Source organism: Pantherophis guttatus, chromosome 8, assembly GCF_059756535.1.
Source record: "Pantherophis guttatus breed Tessera chromosome 8, ASM5975653v1, whole genome shotgun sequence".
Lineage (NCBI taxonomy): Eukaryota > Metazoa > Chordata > Lepidosauria > Squamata > Colubridae > Pantherophis > Pantherophis guttatus.
The window spans coordinates 53,014,964-53,036,829 of NC_142070.1; the positions used below are offsets into that span (position 1 = coordinate 53,014,964).

The window sequence follows — 21,866 nt, forward strand, 5'->3', positions numbered from 1 at the left end:
GCCCCTCGCCCTCCCCTCCCAGCACCACTACTCAGCACTAACAAGGACTGGAAGAGGCAAGCACAGGGCCTCTTTGCTCCTGCTCTGGAATATAGAGCAAGTCTCAATCCGCTGCCGTTGCCCTTACCTTCTCGGGCGAGGAGTGACTGGGAGTGGGAGGGGAGGGGCCAGCCAGTCGTGGGTTCAGCCAGCAGGAACTACAGCAGGGGGACTAAAGAGCTTCATTTATCTGGAAACCTGAAATGACTCTTGATTTAAATCATATGGTAAAAAGCACCCAATGAAGAAGAAAGAACAATATCAGCACAAAAAAAACAAAAAACAAAAAACCAAACCTTGCCTGTTTTTGGAAATGGTTCAAGAGGGAACACACACACCCGAGAGAGAGAGAGAGAGAGAGAGAGAGAGAGAGAGAGAGAGAGAGAGAGAAAGATGAGAAAGAGAGAGACAGGGAGAAAGAGAGATGAGAGAGAGATGCGAGGGAGAGGGGAAGAGGGGGGAGAGAGAGACAGATGAGAGAGATGAGAGAGAAAGAGAGGGAGATGAGAGAGATGAAAGGGAGAGAGACAGAGAGATGAGAGAGAGAAAGAGATAAGGAGAGACAGAGATGAGACAGAGAGAGACAGAGAAAGAGAGACCCGTTTCCCACAGAAAATACTGGGAGCCACAAAACCTGGGTAGCAGTAGCTGGGGGAGTGTCATGTGATTGGGTGTGAGTGAGTGGCATCGAGTTGGCCACACCCACCCACGTTTTGTGGCTCCTGGTGTTTTCTTTTCTGTGGGAAACGGGTCCAAATGGCTTTGAGTGTTTAAGGTTGCAGACCCCTGAACTATAGAAACGAATCATATTTAATTACTGTTTTATTTTCTATCCTTGGCCTGCAAATCAGTGGTTGAATCCATTTTACTATAAATTGTTTCAATTTATCCCTAGATTTTCATTTAATTTCTGCTTTAATTGACATTAGGGAAATGTGATATGGAATATGTAATTGTAACTCATTATTTTCAGGAACGTTCACTGATTTTCTAGGGATAGAAATCCCTATTTATATTTGATTTTCTAGGGACAGAAATTTGTATGATATGAAATGCAGGTAAATTCAAAATGAATTATATTCAAAGCAGCTTTTGACCATATTGTAGATTTTGTACACTGTATATTTCAAAATGGTTTTGAAGCTCATTTTGCATTTGGCGTCTTCACTCTTAATCTCAAATATTAGTCCATGAACTAAATTTCAGCTGAAGTGAATTTGGTTCCTTTCTCTATTGACAGTATTCTGCACTCAAATAGCTTACGAGACATAGATATAATGACATTTTAGCATTCTCTACCAACCTAGTACTTATCTATCATTATTCAATTCTTTCAAGTGAATTGATTGCTTTTTCTAAAAAAAATTCATAATGGGCATTTATGACAGTTATGTATAGTTCTGAATTGAGACACACATGCAAATGGAAATGATGCAGTAATGATTCATCAACATAAATGTTCTAAATAACTTTGCTTATATCAATTTTACCAACCCATCCCCTAAATAAATAGATTGCAACATGAATTATTGAACACTTGTTCTAATCCCCTATGTTTAATTCAAGAAAAGAACTGGTAATTACCTTGAAGTTTTTTACGGGGAGGGAGTAATAACCGATTGTTTTATACCTATCATTGAACAAATGTTACTTCTATACAATTTCTCAGTCCCTTTGTATCAGTGTGTGATACTGCAAATGTTTTCAGTTTTGCTTCCTTAAGCTGCCCAGCACTTCCACCAGCTGGCCAAGAGGAGCACTAAAATGTCACTAGCCAGCACCGTTTCCTTATTCTTCCTTTAATTATTTAAAAACAAACAATTGTGGGAATATGGCAAAGGTGGTATCAAGCCACAGAAAACAACATGGGGAAAACAAAACACAGCAGCCTTTGTTGGGGGGGCGGGGGGGGGAAGCCTAGGGGCTGATTTGTTGTATTACTGCCTCCCAAGGTGGAATTACCATTCCACAACCACAATGGAAGGCATAGCAAATAGTCAATCAAGGGAGTTTGCTAGAAGCCTCACAGCATTGTGCCACACATAACCCCCCAAAATTTAGATTGCTGTCTCTCTTGCAATCTACTGAACAGTATTATAACATACTGTATTGACATGAACATTCATGTATCTTTCACATATTTTCGTCCCTTAACCAAAGCAGCTCAATCCTTTTCTTAATAAGCTATTACATTTGAATCTCTACTGTTTTTTAACTAAAGGTCCCTTTTTTTACAGTATTGGTGGTAATATGAAGCTTTCTTTGCACCGGTGTATCCGTCTGTTTTTTCACCTGATCTCCCGAACCTGCTCCGCATAGCAAAGCAAAGCAAAACAAATGGGATAGGTCTTTCTTTTCCTGGGTCCAGACGCTGTCAGCTTGCCCGATCCACGCTGAGCCAGAAATGATGGGGAAACCTTTCCAAGAAAACAGTGATGAAAGGTTCAACTAAAGAGACCTTATACCGAGGAGGAAGGGAGGAAGGGAGAGTCGAGGGCCTGAGAGACATGAGTGGGCGAGTAGATGGGCCGGATCCAGGCACTAGCCTGGGGCGACTGAAGGGACGGGAGCCAAGATGTTTTAAGGGAAGGGAGAGCCAGCTGGTCTACAAAAGGGAGCAGCACTCCTTCGGAAGAACTCTTGCTCTCTCCTCTCCTCTCTTCTCCTCCAGTCGACTCCCTCTCGGGAATCGTGTGCAAGAGGCGCTCCGTGCTCCTCCCGCCGAGGGAAGCGGGAGTTCCAGGAAGTAGTAGATAGGCGGGCAGGACAGCTTCAGCGCCGAGAGCCCTGTGGCGGTCGATCTCCTCCATCTCGGAGCGAAGCTCCTTCCTTGAGGCGGGGCGGTCTCCCGCCTCAGCCCCCTTTTTGGGAGGAAGGAAGGAAATAGGGAGGGGCGGAAAGAACAGAAGCAAAGAGGAGCCTCCTCTATACTGGGTGGAGAGAGCGAGCGCGACGGCGGCTCCTCGCGGGAACAAAGAGGCGCGAAAACGCGAAGGCTGAGGGGAAAGGGGCTATTCTTCTTCTCGCTCCAGCGGCCGCGGAGATGGTGAGTTCTGGGAAAGGGAAGTGGAGGGCATGTTGATCGCGAATAGCCTCTCCCGGCTCTTATCACCTGGAAGCGGTGCTTCGCGCCGGGCCGCAGTAAGGCTCTGCGGTGGCCGTGGGGACACTCCCCTGGGATAGTTCTTTCTACAGCGGCTAGGTCGGTATTAGCCACTCCAACCTTGGATCGTCCACCTTTGGTAACGAGACACAGCCACTAAACCGCATTAGCCCTCCAGCGGTCTCCTGGCAAGGCGTGTATTTCCTGAGAAAAGGCAAGGTTTTATCTCGCCTCTTGCTTATGGAGATAGATTTGGTCTCTGTCGTATGCTGAGCAGCACATCACTATAACGCAAGCTAGGCACGTACGGGAAGCCATAATGTTTAATTTACACTGTCCAGGTTTTCAGAAGCACGGCTTTTTATACTGTTACATTTGGTTCCATTATTGCTGTTGTTGTTTTGTTTTCACCCAAAATCAAATACTAACATCTTTCCTATATGCATTGGAAGCAGTTCAAGGATTGTCCTTGGCCTTGGAGTGAACTCTTAGTGAAGTATCTATTTAATGTTTCTCATCAAATCTTAAGGCATCATCATCTTGCTCTGTTAGCTGCTGTCCTGTGCTAGGAACCTTCTGTCATTGGCTCATGTGTGTGTATGTATGTATGTATATATGTGTGTGTGTGTGTATGTATGTATATATGTGTGTGTATGTGTGTGTATATATATATATATATATATTAGAATGAACAAGTCGAAATAATTTAAGTAACATTTATCTTATCTATCTATACAATGGATGTATTTAAAGTAGCCTTGCCAATGAGAATAATTTAATTTTTATCAGACTGCTGAAAAGGTAATCATTTGCTGAGTGTAGATTTCTGTTAAATACTGCGTTGGAATTCTCACCAGAACCCATGTTGATACCTTATTGGAGTACCATATATAATGTCTCCAATAGCATAACTATCTTTTTCTCTTGGGTGAAAGTTTGATTAGCTTCCCTAATTTTTCAATGTGAATTTTAAGAGGTAGTTGTTAACTATGTATGTTGCTTCTAATAATAGAATGTCTTTTTGTTCTAATACCAAATTTTGATGATCAAGCTGTTTCTTTTTCATAATTGCTTTCCTATTTACATTGAATTTTCAGATATTATATACAGATTTTAAAATATCTGCTTATTACATTACTTTTTGTTATAGAAAGGAAACTGACTTAAATTCCATATTTGAAAATATGAATAGAAATGAAGATTGCTAGCAGCAGTAATTAATGTGGACTGTGTAAACTTTTTGAAAGTTAATGATTTTGAATGAGTTTGAAAGTTAATGATTCTGTGATCTTGGCCATTATACTGACTTCCTCTGTTGAAAGGCATAACAATACCTTCTAATGATGCTATTTCAGTTAAGGAGGCACTAATAAGATTTGTCCTTTTACATCCCAAGATTTTGTCATTATAGAAGCTGTAGAGAGAGTTGATATATAAAAACTATTATGAAAATGTATTCCAAAAATATATCATGTCTCCAGATAAATATTGAAGCAATGAAGCCTGGATTTTAGAAAAGAATACTTAAAAGAATTTTTTTTTGTAAAAACTTTTGTTTTTAAAGTTATTGATTTGTTAGGCTGTCTCAAAAGAAACACATTTTTTGCTGTGTTGGAATGCCGTTCTCCATTTTCTTTTGTATTGATGTTTTTTTTTCCTTTCTCAATTTTCAGAAAGAAGAGTGAAAAGGCATGGATATAACATGAATTGCTTAACGCGTTCAGAAAAAATAGGAATTATTTCTCAGTTAACTAAATAAAATGGATGAGTCGGTCTTATTGGATCTGTTGGAGTGCCCTGTCTGTTTAGAACGTCTGGATGCTTCTGCAAAAGTTTTGCCTTGTCAACATACATTTTGTAAAAGATGTCTCTTGGGCATTGTGAGCTCACGCAATGAGCTTCGTTGTCCTGAATGTAGGACATTAGTAGACTGCAATGTTGATGACCTTCCTAATAATATTTTGCTTGTTCGACTACTAGATGGCATCAAACAAAGGCCTCAGAAATTGACTAATTTAATGACGTGCTCAAATTTATTAAGGGCCCAAACTAGCACTGTTATTAATTGCATTCAAAAAGACTTACATAGTTCTCAAAGTGTCCAGCAACAGAGAGTACAAGCACGAAGTCCACCTGTTAGGGTAAGTGACCAGTATGCTAAAAATATATATGTTGGGGATGTTTGACAATCCAAGGAAAGTAGAATTATGATGTGATTCATTTAGAGGGCTCATCTAGAAAATTCAACATTTTAACTTAATGAAAAGAAAATTAAACATAATTTTAAATATATGGGGATCACGTGGAGCATTGACTGCACTAGTTCTTCGTTGCTTGTGAAAGCAATGGCAGAATCTAAAAATAAAAATGGAAGGAAACACAATTTGGTTAAACTTTAGAAAATATTTATAATGGAATTAGTTATTTATTGATGGAATTGATTTTCTTGACTACATTGTTGAAAGGAGTAGGGAAAAAATGGATGACTATCTCCTAGCAATGTTGTAATTTCATCTTGCATTGTAGATCTTGCACTCAATGCTACAGCGACTGTTGGAAGCTGTAATCCAAAATACTTATAGGTAGTAGCATCTGCAGCAATATGATACCAAAATGACAATTCATGCACAATATCATCATGCAAATACTGCCATTAGGTACTTGCAGTCCAAAGTCAGACACAAATATTTAAGTTATGACATTTGCATGATGTTTATTCTTTGTCATTTGCCTCTATAGAATAAGCAATTGCCTGTATTAGATTAATATCTCTGGATTACATTATCACCAATATATTCCTTCCTAAATAACATTTACTGGTAGTTGATTAAAAAAAAATCCTGTGTTTCTTTAGCTTAGGAATGCATTGTTTTTTCTGCCTGTTTTCTCTCCCTGAACTGAGGATGTTATAGACAGCTGTTCTTCTACATTCTGCATTTCAATTTTTGACCTCAGCGTTATATTTGAACTGCTATAGTTAAGCTTAATAATGAAAAGAATGTTAGAATGCTTTGGTAAGAACCTATGATTCTTTTTTATGTATGGGTGAGAGAGAGAGCACACACTTATTTTTTTTAGACTACCATTCTAAAATATATGTTAAATTTTGGAAACAAAACAGGTTTAGGCCTGAAATGGAAGACCTCTAAGAAATATCAAGGTTATAGGAAGAACTGGAAATTCAAAACATTTTGCCACTTTATGGGAAGCTGCTAGGAGTTAAGCTTGACAGACAGGAGACTTTACTTTTTTCCTAACCCTAATGTTTTCCATATAAATAAAGTTAAAATTAAAATGTATGTTTTCAAATGGTATTTGTGCAAAACTTCAGTTCTTAATATTATACCTTGCCAACTAGCCAAACTGCCAACTGCAGTTTTTTCCTTGGCTTTAATTGTTTAAGCTAAAAACTATATTCATTAGATTCCTGCTTTTCAGTTTCTGGGGCTAAAGACGTTTCAGATGTTTCTCTAGAACAGTTGAGGAAATAGTCAGCCAACAAAGTCTTTAAATTTACTGTCACACAACAAAGATACTTAGAATGCAAGAGCAACAAAATTTCTGCCTGTTTCTTGTTCTAGATAACAAAGGATGCTAGTTAGTTTTTCATGTATATCTACTTATTCTTTTAATTTAGAAAAAAACGTCTGAACCATTCCATTAAAATTGTATAGTTCAATTTAAGGACTTAAATGTTTTCAGTTCCATTCAGTATGAATAGTCAATACTTATATTCTTATACTGCGGCTTGACTTAATTTCATGGCAATTCATATCCCTGAATGTATCAGAGTAGTTATTTATTTCAACTTTATTCAGAAATTAATTGAAAAGATAATTTCATAAAATGATTTATATAAATTTATTTATGCTTAGTAGCAGGTCAGATTAGATTCCTTAAAAAGGTTTGCTCTCATCCAGTAATATTTGCATGTGCACTGCCTCTGGGTATAGTTTAAATTTGCTGTGTAGTGATTAAGTGCTTCATCAGTTTTGAAGAATGCATTGTAGTTAGATGAGAAATAGTTCAAATAATGTAAGGAGTGAACAAAGACTTAAAAACACTCAAGTATTTAAAGTATTTTTTGTTTAGTTTCTTGACTTTCCCATACTTAGAACATAGACTGTTATATCCTTGTAGAGATTGGCTCCCCACAGAGATGCAACTGGTTGCTAAGAAAAGGAAAAGATTCAAAAGCTGTAAGATCCTTTTTATATTATAGTGCAGAGGTAAGCAATGTGAAGTGTTGGATTACAACTCCCTTAAATTCCCACTAGCATGAGTTGGATCAGGGGTATGGGAACTGTATTCTAATGTAATATAAATAAACACCTGATATGTAATTTGTCTGCCTTTTATTTCATTGTAATTTGTCTAAACAATGTAATTCTAGTGCCAGGCCAAACCTGATAAATATGTTTTATTCAAAAATGTTCTTTTGAATATTATATTGGGATGTATTTTACTATTTACCTGCCTTGTATCTAAGTTGTGAGTCTTTCAGAAACAGTTCCATGATAGATCATGTCAAAGACATTTATTTATGCTCTTGAGCCTTCTACAAGTATTCAGGATTGCCCACAAAGGACAGAGATTATTTTTCTTTTTTCTAAAAATATATATGAAAAATAAGCTTTAAAAAAGCAGTTCTAAGAATCAAAAGTAGTTGATTTAACCAATGTTTCTCACCTTTGGCAACTTTAATATTCAACTTAGTCTTCAACTTCCAGAATTCTCCAGCCAGCATACTGGAGAAGCCCAAGAAACCTCCATTTACCTGTATGCTGCTTATACAAATGCTGCGTATTTTTAAAAAAACCCAGTGTTTTAAAGAATTTTAGTATTCTGTGCAAATAATTACAGGGTCCAACTTTTTCAAAATTTTTAGAGAAAAATAAATAGTGCTGACTATTTCACTATTTGGAATCTGTTCTGGAACACTAATCATTTATTCCTATATGCTTTGCAGAAAAGGAAGTGCAATCCTATTTCATTTTTATTATATTGTGATTAAGTGATATAAACAAAGGATATATTTAGCCAATATTAAATTATTGTTCATTGTAAATGTATAAAATGGGACAATGTTCACATCACATACTACACTGTTCTGCTTAAATTAAACTTCTTTCAGAAAAAAACAATGTATAGTCTTATAAAGTCTAACTTCTCAAATAGTATATAACCAATAAGAATCATTTCTAGAGGTTAATTGTTATATGTCTTCATCAGGTAGGTTCAGACAAGTTTCTTTGAAATTGAGAAATGTAATTCATGCGTTTTCTTCTCCTTTTTTACAGCTTGTCTTTTCTCTTTAGTTCAATTAGAGATATCTGATATCTTTCATTTATTATTGTATTTTAGATTTTAATTTCTATCTGATCTATCATACAGTATTTTATGCATCAATAATGTTTTGTAAATAAAAACAGTGATTATTTTTAGTGTTGACCATGTTAGGAATTATGCTTGATTTCCTAGAAAATATCTTGATTTGTGAATTAGCTCAGATATTCTGAATATCTGTAGGGATTCCTCATACCAGTATCCATGTAAGTGTTAAAACAAGTAAAATAACAGCAGCAATATCACAATTGAAGCCTCATCCTTTTTCTAGTGCTTTGATACCATATAGATGTAAAAAAGGATTGGTTGTGCTATTATGGTTTCCTTCTCCCCATAGGTAGGAAGGATGTATATGCTTGAAAGCGGTGAACACTTTTCTCACTGTTTCCTTGTACAAACAGCACCAGTAACACATGATTGCTATGATGTCATTTATATAAATATCTAAAGGAAATGTTCAGATTTAGTCTCATAAATTGAAATAATGCTGAGAATTATTGTCTCAAAATACCTCAAGATTATACAAAGCGAGCAAATTCTTAAGCATGTACAAATTGTTCATCCATCTCATATTTAATTTAGAAGTTTTTGGACATTTTAGTGGTAATATTTATGGTCAGAATTCCATTGACAGCAGTCTTCCTTCTTCTCTTCTCTTTCTATATGCTAGATTTAGAGGAAATCTGTTTCTCCTTCCCAAGTAGGTTGAAACTCAGATTTCAGTGAAAAGAATGGAAATGGCAGTTTTCAAAATAGAAACTAAAGGTGTCAAACATACTAATAGTTTTATATTGAAGATAGGATTTCAGCAGATTTATTTAACCATGCACTGTTATTTATGGAATTCAGCTACTGAGGAATCTAACAACAGGTACAATTTTGAATGAATCAAACAGTTTTTTTTTCTTTAAGGCAGGGGTGTCAAACTGGCGGCCCACAGGCCAGATGCGTCACACCCACCCTGGCTCTGTAAAGGCAAAGAATGTTGTGATATGTCATAATTATATTTGATTCAGCACGATCAACCTCAGTCTCAAAATGATACATGAAATAATTTTTTCACAAGTTTTCTGAACACCAACAGGGAAAAACATTTCATATATTTTTAAATAATATTGTTAGTTGTTAACTGATAATGTTTTGTCATACTGCTGAATTTATTTTCTAAAAAGTAAAAAAAGTATTTCTATTGATTTCTATTGGAATGAATTATTTGGAGTGGGTCTTTTTTTGTATGGGCAGCTAAGTTAAAGAAAATGTAGACTAACATATAATGCTGTGCTGTATTCAGTATTACATTGATATTTTTAAACTTAATTCAGGAATGTTCCCTTATGTAAGAGGTATTCATTTGATTTACTATGTATAAATTATTAACATGGATTTTTAATTAGTTTTTACCTAGTTTAAAAGCTGAATTCTGAGAGATTTCGCAGTGTCATTGAAGACATTTAAAGATCCATATCCATTAAGGGGGAATTTAATAAAATTTAATAAATTAATTAAAATAGATTTAATAAAAATGCAATGAGATTTAATGAGAATGCATTAGAATGGAATTCATAAGATTATAATATTTTGCTTTCACAAATGCACGCGTACAATCAGAAATAAACTGTTCAATAAAAATAGATTCATTTCATATCTGCTAATTATAATTTCTGTCCTTTAAACTAAAATTTAAGAATTTGTGGATAATATCCAAATATTCTTTAATTTTCTCTTCTGAAACTTTTTCTTGCTCATACAACTTTTTATCATAATGAATTAGTTTTAGTGGAAGTACCTAAAGTACCAGAAAAAGTAAAAGCTATGTTAAATGAACGAATATCAATGATGGAATTGTCAGAAGTGATTAAAAGACAAAAGAGCAATAAAACACCAGGACCAGATGGGCTGCCGGCAGAATTTTACAAATGTTTACAAGATACTCTAGGCCCATGATGGCGAACCTATGGCATGCATGCCCAAAGTGGCACACAAAGCCATGTCAGCCGGCACGCACGGCCTTGCCTGTTTGTCTTCCAGGTTTCCAGCATGCATGCATGTGCGACGATCAGCTATCTGCGCGGGCAGCAGTTCTGAAAACCGGCTTGGGTATGCGCGCCGGCCAGCTGACCGTGGGACACGCCTGTGCGCTATAACCCGGAAGTTCAGGTTTTCTGGAGCGCAGCCCCAATAAGCAAACGCGCATGTGACGTTTCCATGCAACCTTTTCGGCACTGACCTTTTCGTCATCACTGCTCTAGGCCCATCAATGTTGGAAGTATTGATTGATGCAAAGATACCAAATTCGTGGATGGAAGCAAATATTACTTTGATTCAGAAAGAAGATTCAGATATAATGCAGATAAAAAACTACAGGCCCATATCTTTACTGAATGCTGACTATAAAATATTGTGTTTCCCCGAAAATAAGACCCTGCCTTATATTTTTTTGAACCCCGAAATAAGTGCTTGGCCTTATTTTCAGGGAGGTCTTATTATTTTGGGGCGCGTGGAGCAAGACGGGGCTCTTCTTGCTGTCTTACCTGATTTCCAGCTCTGTCTCCCTAACCAGACTGGCTGTGCATGCGTTTAAATACTTTCGGGGAGGCCTTATTTTTGGGGAAACATGGTATATACTTCAATAATGGCAGAGAGACTAAAAAGGTTTCTAAATGAATTTATACATTCAGACCAAAATGGCTTCTTGCCTAAAAGACAGATTACAAACAATATGAGAATGATTTTAAATACATTGGAATATTATGAAGCACATCCTGGAAAATAAATGGCGTTGACTGTCTTAGATGTACAGAAAGTATTTGATAACGTAAATTAGTAATTTATGTTGTCACAAGTAAAATCTGTGGACTTTAGTGAGAGATTTATTAACATGATAAGGGCAATATACCGTAAACAAACGGCAAAGGTAAAAAGTTGAAAGGCAAAGAATTTTAATATAAAAAAAGACACAAGGATGTCCACTATCTCCTTTACTATTTATATTGACATTGGAACTGCTAAATAGAAATATTAGAAAAGGCATGGAAATAAAAAAGGAACAATATAAGCTACAGGCATTGTGGATGATTTGGTCTTTATCTTGGAAGACCCACAAGAAAATGGACTTAAACTAATTAGGAAAATAGAAGAATATGGTAAAGTTGCAGGACTGAAAATAAATAAAGAAAAAACAAAAACAATAGTTAAAAATATTAGACACAGAAAAAAACTAATGAGGAAAATAGGTATACAGATAGTCAAGAAAGTTAAATATTTAGGAATTCAACTTTAGTTTAGCATAGTCAATGAAGCAGAAGTACTTGTTTTTCTGAACTCCCTAGCTTTCTCCATGATCCATTAGTTGCATAATAATTCTGCATACTAATAATTGTCCAATAATTGTGCACATATAGATATTCTCCTAAGAAAGTCAAAACCTCACTTTTACTTTCTTAAATATTCAGATTTGAGGTTCATTAACATTTTGGATTGACCGAGAGCACTGTAGTTGTTCAATAATAAATTAATCCTACAAAATACAACTTGCCTAATTGTGCACAGTGTATGTCTCTTGCACGTCTGGCTGCTGTGTAGTTTCTATCATCATAACTACTTTGTTCTCTTAACAGTAGGCTATATCTGAGAATGTCTCGTAGTATTGGGAGTTCAGACGGCAACAAGACTCTGCCAGTCCCAATTAGGTTGCTCATATGAGTGAATGTTCCAGTCTTGTTCTTTTTTTAGAAGCCATTACAATCACTCTCACAGGAAATGAGATCAGCAGTATTAACACTGTCAAGACAAAATAACCTTTAACAAAAAGAGAAAGACAGCTGAACCTTGTGAAATGAAACAAACAAAATGTTAAAAAATTATATTTATGTAGTTACTTACCAAACACATCTAAATTATATTGAAGCAACCAAAATATCTTTACAGTCCCCAAGGCATGTCACAACTTTTGAGGACCTCTAATGTTTGGAAATTGAAAGTTGAAAAAATTGACATGCCCTAGACCTAGACTACCTCAGGGAGCTGGGAGAGGCCCTGAGAAGGCTTTGTGTAAGTGTTTCCCTGCTCAGGGTCTGAAAATTCTTTGGAGATTCTGGCAGGGAGGGTTTTCAGCTTCTGAACAGGGAAGCAGCATGATAACATAAAAACCACAGGGGGGGTTAGGACTTTTCACCTCCTACCCTTGGCTGCGCCTACTTCTCTGCCAGGCTTCCGACTCTGGGGATTCTCCTCTAGCTTTTCTCCTCAGCTGACAGGCACCCGCCCATTTGCCACGGCCAGTTGGCCAACTCCCCAGAGGCACCCTGTGACGGAATGGGACTTTTCGCCTCCTACCTTTGGTCGCACCTGCTTCTCCGCCAGGCTTCCGCCTCGGGTGATTCTCTTCTAGCTTTTCTAGCTTTCTCCCACTTTACAGCCCATTTTGCCACCATTGTTAGGTGAGTGGTTGCAGCTCGTGAATCTGGCTTCCCCATGGCAGCCTTACCTAGTAAACTACTTCCCTTTTCTGGGAATTTCTCCTCCGTGTTAGAGGCACATCTAATTATATTAAGATGATATAAGGCCCCCTGCTGGAGCAGGGGGTTGGACTGGATGACCTCCCAGGTGCCTTCCAGCCCTGGATTGCTGTGCTGTTTCAAAGCATCCACTGAAGCTGCGTCTAGTGCTAGGGTTTGTGGTCCTTCCTTCCTCTCCTTTTTCCCTCTTACGTTCCCACCCTTTTCCTTCCTTCCTTTTCCTTTCCTTTCCTTTCCTTTCCTTTCCTTTCCTTTCCTTTTCTTTTCTTTTCTTTTCTTTTCTTTTCTTTTCTTTTCTTTTCTTTTCTTTTCTTTTCTTTTCTTTTCGTCTCCCTTCTCTCTCTCTCTCTCTTTCTCTCTCTCTCTCTCTCTCCCCCTTCCAGTGGTGAAATGTAAAATTTGTTACTACTGGTTATGTGGGCGTGGCTTGGTGGGGGGTAATGTGACTGGGCGTGCCAACTTTTTTTTTTTAACTTTTAAAAGCAATTTTTCTACAACCTCTTCAGCCAAAGACGTTGCAGAAAAAAAATGCTCTTAAAAGCCTCTGACGATCAGGCAACTCAGCTGGGATCGTCAGAGGCTTTTAAAAGCATTTTTTCTACAACCTCTTCCAAGAGGTTGTAGAAAAAAAGTGCTTTAAAAGCCTCTGACGATCCCAGCTGAGCCGCGTGATCATCAGAGGCTTGTTTTTTTACTTTTAAAAGCATTTTTTCGGCTGAAGAGGTTGTAGAAAAAATGCTTTTAATAGTAAAAAAAAAAAAAGCCTCTGATGATTGCACGGCTCAGCTGGGCATGGGGGTGGGCGCAGGGATTTTTGCTACCGATTCTCCGAACCACCCGCCGCCATCGCTACCAGATCGGGCGATCCAGTCCGAACTGGGAGCATTTCACCCCTGCTCCCTTCCCTTCCTCCTTCCCTCTCTTTTTCTAAGACTAGGATACCCACCCGAAATAAAAACTCCTTTGGATGAAGCTGGCTTCTGGCTGCCAGCATTGGCAACTGGCTGGCAGCTAACTGTCTCAGGAGGCGAAAAGCTTGGGACTAACAGTGTTGCGTCAAATGGGCCATGCCGAAGTGTGTGGGTCAGAGGGGCCATGGCTGACTGGCCATGGTGAATGGGCGGGGGGCGTGTCAGCCGAGGAGAAAAGCTAGAGGAGAATCCCCCGAGGCGGAAGCCTGGTAGAGAAGCAGGCGTGGCCAAGGGTAGGAGGCGAAAAGTCCCATTCCGTCACAGGGCACCTCAGGGGAGTTGGAAGGCCCATAACAGGCTGCAAACGAGTCTCTCCACTGAGGGGAGATTTTGGCAGGAAGGATTTTTTAGCTCCTGAATGGAGATGAACTGCACCAGACCTCCCAGGTATTTCCCCACCCACCTGAGGCAATCTTCACTCTTTATCTTAGTTTTCATTTAATGACCTGTGAGATCACTTAACCACCAGTGGGAGTGCAGAGTGCAGAGATTGTGCTTGTTGACTGAAGCAGTCACATGATATCTCAGTTAACAATGAACAATCTTCCCTTTTTAAATATGTAAATTTTAATCTGTTTTTAAATTATTGGGGTATTTTAATTTGTCTGGGCCAAAAAGTTTAATTTGATTTTATCGGGTTTTTTAAATTTTGTGTATTTATGTATTTTATTGTTGGCTGTTCACTGCCCTGAGTCCTTCGGGAGTAGGGCGGTATACAAATCAAATAAACTAAACTAAACTAAACTAAACATGATTCCAATCTGAATTTTGGTTGTAAATTGAGAATTACCAGTACGATTGTTCTGTACCCATGGGATATGCACAGATTAGACTCACACACATACCCTTGGGGGTAATCAGCTTCAGTTTTAAAATCATTGGTTTAGATAATATGCTCATGTATTAATATTTTTTTAAAAAATAGTTGGTGGAAAAATTACAACTATTGATAGGTAAATTAAAACTAAAGTTACTACGATATATATTGTTCAAACCTTCCTATACATCACCTATGGTTTAGCCTTATGAATTGATTTGCCTCTGTTTAGATGTGGGTAGATTATTTACATTTTTACCTGATTTGTTTCTGTAGGGTGTACCTCAGTTACCTTGTGCCAAAGCATTATATAACTATGAGGGAAAAGAGCCTGGAGATCTTAAATTCAACAAAGGTGACATCATCATATTACGTAGGCAAGTTGATGAAAATTGGTATCATGGAGAAGTTAATGGTATCCATGGATTTTTTCCTACCAATTTTGTCCAGATAATTAAACCATTACCTCAACCTCCACCTCAGTGCAAAGCACTTTATGACTTTGAAATTAAGGACAAGGAAGCTGACAAGGATTGTTTACCCTTTTCAAAGGTAAAAAAATTATCGTTATGTTTTCATAGTCTCAGCAATGTTGAAATACTTGTTAGCCTACAAAATTACCATGTATCAAATGTTATTATATTTTTTCATCTTTTAACTTTTTTCTGAAGAAAATCAAAGTTATATTTATTTTAAATTAAAAATATAACTTTAAATTATCTTGGAGAAATAATATTTGAACCTCATTTTCTATTTCCAAGATTAACACTCTATTGTACATATTGATAATTTGAGATAAATTAGAATTTGTGATATGTTTTTTGTGAAATATGTAAATAAATACTTATAATATGTCCTTTGCTGTGTACAGTATATTTTGTTTAGGTAAACTGTTAGTTTACTTGATAGAATTTTTTCATTGTCCAGGCATAGTTATACCAGGAGCCTTTTAGAATCAATATTGTGTTGGGCCAGATAGACTTCTGATTTATTTATTTTGTGATCCTCTAAATATAATTTAAACAAAATACTCTCAGGAGCCCCATACAGTAAAACCAATGATAAAGGATGGTGAGATATGAAAGCTAGCAATGTCTTAAAAGCCAAAATATCTTATCCCTGTTCTGTGCTTGAAGTTTTAGTAATAATGATAATGATAATAATAATAATCATAATCATAATTTTATTTCTATACCGCCCTTCTCCCGAAGGACTCAGGGCGGTGTACAGCCTATTAAAACACAAAAATATATGGATATCAATTAAAAAATAATTAAAATTATTAAATAATTTCGGCCTAAATTAAAATCTAGAAATTTAAAACACCCAATATAAAATCATTTACTTTGATAGCCCGGCCTGGCGGAACAGCAGGGTCTTGAGGGCACAGCGAAATACACGGAGGTCGGAGATCTTGCGCAATTCCGGGGGCAGTTCATTCCATAGGGCAGGAGCTCCCACAGAGAAGGCCCTCCCCCTGGGTGTTTGCCAGCCGACATACCTTGGCCGATGGCACCCTGAGGAGCCCCTCTGGAGCGGGCTGGCCGGTGGGAGGCTACTGGTAGCAGAAGTCGGTCTCGAAGATACCCGGGTCCTACGCCATGGAGCGCTTTAAAGTTGGTAACCAACACTTTGAATCGCACCCGGAAGACCACTGGGAGCCGGTGCAGCTCGCGCAGGAAAGGTGTCACATGGGCACAAGAAGTCACGCCCATAACCACCCACGCGGCCACATTCTGGACCAGTTGGAGCCTCCGAGTGCTCTTCAAGGGGAGCCCCATGTAGAGAGCATTACAATAGTCCAGCCGGGAGGTGACCAGGGCGTGAGTGACCGTGCGCAAGGCGTCCCAGTCCAGAAAGGGTCGCAACTGGCGAATCAGGCGAACCTGATAAAAAGCCCCCCTGGCCACGGCCGTCATATGCTCTTCTAAAGACAGCCGTGCATCCAGGAGGACACCCAGATTACGAGCCCTGTCTGTGGGGGGCAAAGATTCAGTTCCAATAGTTAGCGATGGCACCAGCTGACTATATCGGGACGCCGGGAGCCACAGCCACTTGGTCTTGGCAAGGTTGAGTCTGAGCCTATTTCTCCCCATCCAGACCCGCACGGCCTCCAGGCAGCAAGACATCACATCCGGGGCATCATTGGGGTGATCCGGGGTGGAGATGTACAGCTGAGTATCATCAGCGTACTGATGGACTCTCACCCTGAAACCACGGATGATCTCGCCCAGCGGCTTCACATAAATGTTGAACAGAAGGGGCGAGAGGACCGACCCTTGCGTCACTCCCCAAGCGAGGCGTCATTCCCCAAGCGAGGTGCTGCGAGGTCGACCTCTGCCCCCCTGCCAACACAAACTGCGAGCGGTCGGAGAGGAAGGAGGAGAACCACCGCAGCATGGTGCCCCCTATTCCTAACCCCCTCAACCGCTGCAGCATGATACCATGGTCGATGGTATCAAAAGCCGCTGAGAGATCTAATAGGACCAGGACAGAGGAACAACCCCTGTCCCAAGCCCTCCAGAGATCATCCACCAATGCGACCAATGCCATTTCAGTGCTGTACCCCTGCCTGAAGCCCGACTGGTACGGGTCCAGATAGGTAGCTTCATCCAGGTACCGGGGAAGCTGTCGTGCCACCACGCTCTCAACAACCTTTGCCACAAAACAAAGGTTGGAGACCGGACGATAGTTAGCTAATTCAGCCGGGTCCAGGGATGGCTTCTTGAGGAGAGGCCTCACCACTGCCTCTTTCAAGGCGGTAGCACCCTCACTCAGAGAAGCATTTATAATCCCCTGGAGCCAGCCTCGTGTGACCTCCCGGGAGGCCAGTACCAACCAGGAGGGACACGGGTCCAATAAACACGTGGCAGCACTAATCTTACCCAGAACCCTGTCCACATCCTTGGGAGCCACAGGATCAAACTCCTCCCAGATAATATTCTTTATCATGGACATTTCCTAGTTCATTAATCCCTAAGAATATTGCATGTACATACATTGAACAGTTGGTATCTAAGTGTTGTAGATACTCATAACAACAACTAAGAATATATAACATAGAATTTAGATATATTGAGATCTGTATTCTAATGCTGAAAAAAAAGCAGTTGAGTTGCTGTTTCTCAGCAATTATTTCATTTGATGATTGGTTAGTTCTTGGAATGCTTTTCAAGTTCTTAATAATAGGAATATACTATTGAAAGAAATTTTCATCTGAGAATATGCAAGTTGACTTTTTAAAAATCTCAATAGTCTGAATGCCAGGGGGGAAAAATGTTTAATTAGAACTTGAAAACTTTCCTACCTTTTATTTTCTTCTTTTACATCCAGGATGATATTCTTACTGTGATTCGCCGAGTAGATGAAAATTGGGCTGAAGGAATGTTGGCTGACAGGATTGGAATATTTCCTATTTCATATGTTGAGGTGAAAGAATCTTAAGTTTCTTTAATGTTGAATTAATGTGAATACACACACAAACACGCTTTATCCTAAAATTCTTTTACTTTGGACTGCTGAATAGATGAATAGAAAAATGTTAGATGTTAACCAAACAACACATTTTTTAGCAAATTGAATTATTTATTATTATTTATTTAGCGCATGATGAGAATATGACAGAAGAGAAGTAAACATATATATGCAATCCATATAATTATGTACAAAACTTCTACAGGAATATGGCAGTGGACTCATAACTGGATGTCTAATTCAGCTATCCAGGTGATCAACTTTGACATTGCTTCATGCAGTTCTTTTAGGGAACCAGAGAACGCATGTTGTGAGCAATCTTTCACAATATATTTAATAGTTAAGGAGAATCCTTCCATCCTCTTTCCATCCATACAGGGCAGAGGCACTTCTTCCAGTATCACATCTAATTCTGTTCAATTTTGTTCAGACTGAGTGAGGCAGGTCAAAACCAGATAGCATTCTTTCCAGAGCCTCATCTTTTTTTTTATTGTGGTCACCAAAACTTGCAGTATTCCAGGTGTCGTCTTACCAAGGCCTTATAAAGCTATGTTGGAGAAGGAGGGCAGGCCACTTGTATTTGGGCTTTATGGCTGTCTCCCGGAAGAGGTCACCATTTTCAGCATGCCCACATTTCCTCGCATCACACTGAAATGGCAGCTGCTTCCGGGAGGATGTCATATGACCTAGAGATGAACCACTCTATTTTGCTTCCCTAAAGTTGTCTGCACAGCACTGAGGAAAGCTCTGGAGATCTTCAAAAAGTAACTGCGCAATGGGTGAGTGGTTGGGGAGGAAACCCAAGCACTACGGGTATCCCAAGGAGCAGGAAGTGGAGAATGGGGATGGCGGGATGGCAGAGGCCTTGGGAGTCACAGGGCAGGAAAGCCTAGGCCTCCCACATCTTTTCCCACCTCTGAAGAATCCTGTGCTTTGTTTAATGACCCACATATTCATTGAACACCTTCAGGGAGAACAGGGTAGAAGTCATAAAACAAGGCCATCTCGTTAAAGGCCATTACCACTTGCAACCATAATGGGCAGGCTTCATTATGATTATAGGTTGATTACTAAAGTTCATATGAGTTGATTATGTATTAAAAGTAAACAGCATCTTGCTGAAGAAACAGATCAAACCTAGGCTCTATCAATGAACTGCCCTAGGTATTATCACTGAACTGCCCTTAGCTTCTCGTCAAGAAATCAAATCTCAGTCATCTGTATGACATATATGCTCACCTCTTTATCAGGAAATAATAAAATACTGTAAAATTGATTATTAGTAACATTTGAATATTAACAAATATGCACAGTAATTTTCAGTATTCAGAATATTTTAAACTTTTAATCACATGTCATAATAAATACTGAATACTTATGAAATTGGCTAAAATTCTTAGGAAACGAGTTGTTTAGAATTATATTCAGTTCTAACATATATAATCTGGCCAGTATTATCCCTGCTATAAGGAATAGTTCATATTAGTGCTCTTTAAATGAGGCTTATTGTTTTAGCCTTAGTTCAAATTATAGTACTCACACCCTTAGCAAAATTTCCAACCAAATTATGGGTTAAAAAAGCTTACCTTTATCTTTTTGTGCAGTAGTTTGCCCAGTCACAAATGAAAACAAAATGAGACATTATTGCTCTGTGCAGTTCTGGTTTTTCAGAGGTTTGATTTTAATAGTTATTGCTGAAATGAAAACTGCTATAGCAGATGCACTTTCAAGGAAGAAAATTGGGATATTATAGGGGACTAATGCAGTTTATTATCCAATCTTACACTGAGCACAGCATTATAATAATTTCTACCCTGTTTTCCTGAAAATAAGACCTATCCCGAAAATAAGACCTAGCATTTTTTTTAACGTTTGTGCATAATATGAGCTCCACCTCCAAAATAAGCCCTACTTAAGAGCCTGCGCAACTGGCCGGCCGCCCATTCCATCTGGTTGCTTGCAGTGTTGTGGCCACAAGGCCGGGGGGGGGTGTAGAGCTGCCTCAAGTACCTTGCACTGGCTTACCTCAGGCCATCCATGCCCCAACACCTGCCGCATGGCGGCAGCACCCACAGCCATGTGCAGCAGGAGCCCACTTGGCCGCAGGCCCACTTCTGCTTACTCACAGCTGCAACGGAGCAGGAGGCTGAGTAGTATGCTGGTGTTGGTGCCACAACTGCGAGGTGAGGAATGTGTCGGGGTGTGGTTGGCCTGGCTGCGGGGGTCCTAAGGTAAGCCAGTGCATGGCGTGTAGAGCAGTCCACCCGCGCCTCACCTCGTGGTCACGGCACCAGTGTGTTGCTCAGCCTCCTGCTTTGTTGTGGCCACAAGCAAGCAGAAGAAGTGGGCCAGTGGCCATGCAGGGTCTTGCTCGATGGGGCTGCTCGAGCCTCCTCTGCAAGGCGAGGCAGGTGTTGGGGCATGGGTGGCCTGGCTGCAGGGGCCCTGAGGTAAGCTGGTGAAGGACGCGTGAGGCAGCTAGACCCCCCTGCCTTGTGGCAACAGCACTAGCGCACCATGCGGCTTCCTGCCCCGCCCCCCGCGAGCAAGCACAAGAAGTGGGCCTCCTGTACATGGGGGAAAAAATAAGACATCCCTGAAAATAAGCCCTAGTGCTTATTTTGGGGCCCGAAAGAAAATAAAACCCGGTCTTATTTTTGGGGAAACGGGTAAATATAGTTTAGATTGTGATTAAATGTGATTATACAGTACTGGAAAGAAAAAAATTTTAATAAAAAGGAAAGCTTGTTAGGTAGTCAGTGTGAATAGGCAAGTTTTATAAAATCAAGCTTGAAAAATAGACAGAAAATATTATGCCCAATGTAACCTTACATTTTAATTTATAAATGCTGCTTGTGCATTTTATTGTTTAAGAAATTTTCAATACATAAATTATATAATATATTAAGTAATGACGAAGGATTGTAAATTTATGCAAACTCGTATTAGGAATTTGTCTTCGGTGCATAAGCTCTCAATGTACATAAAAGATATAAGTGATAAATCATGATCATAGTAATCATAAATAAATTCATGAATCATAAGATACAACACTTAGTGATAGTCATAGGATATTAAATAAGCAATCAAAATCATACTAGGAAACTATAATACAATATAAATCGTAAAGATACAAGCAACAAGTTTATAGTGGCTCAGTTGCTAAGACGCTAAGCTTGTCGATCGAAAGGTCAGCAGTTCAGCGGTTCGAATCCCTAGTGCCGCATAACGGGGTGAGCTCCTGTTACTTGTCCCAGCTTCTGCCAACCTAGCAGTTTATAAGCATGTAAAAAATGCAAGTAGAAAAATAGGGACCACTTTTGGTGGAAAGGTAACAGTGTTCTGTGCGCCTTTGGTGTTTAGTCATGCCGGCCACGGAGACATCTTTGGACAGTGCTAGTTCTTCGGCTTTGAAATGGAGATGAGCACTGCCCCCTATAGTCGGGAACGACTAGCACATATGTGTGAGGAGAACCTTTACCGTTATCTTTTAGAAAGGAGATAATAGAAAGGATGAGAAAAATAATAGTAATACAGTCCTAGTAAATAGTTTGACAGTGTTGTGGGAATTAGTTGTTTAGCAGAGTGAAGGCATGCAA

The 21,866-nt window shown here is 39.1% G+C and overlaps 1 protein-coding gene across 3 annotated transcripts in view; it reads left to right on the top strand.

The window, feature by feature from the left end:
- Positions 1-693: 693 nt before the first annotated feature.
- SH3RF1 (SH3 domain containing ring finger 1) overlaps positions 694-21,866 on the top strand; it is a 78,178-nt gene continuing 57,005 nt past the window's right edge. For 2 of the 3 annotated variants that reach the window (XM_034442669.3, XM_034442670.3), the window contains exons 1-4: positions 694-3,085; positions 4,816-5,283; positions 15,070-15,345; positions 18,127-18,222. In XM_034442669.3, coding sequence (XP_034298560.1) covers positions 4,903-5,283; positions 15,070-15,345; positions 18,127-18,222 — 753 coding nt within the window. In that variant the 5' untranslated portion in view covers positions 694-3,085; positions 4,816-4,902. The remainder of the gene's footprint in view (positions 3,086-4,815; positions 5,284-15,069; positions 15,346-18,126; positions 18,223-21,866) is intronic. The other variant, XM_060686745.2, reaches the window with a different exon arrangement.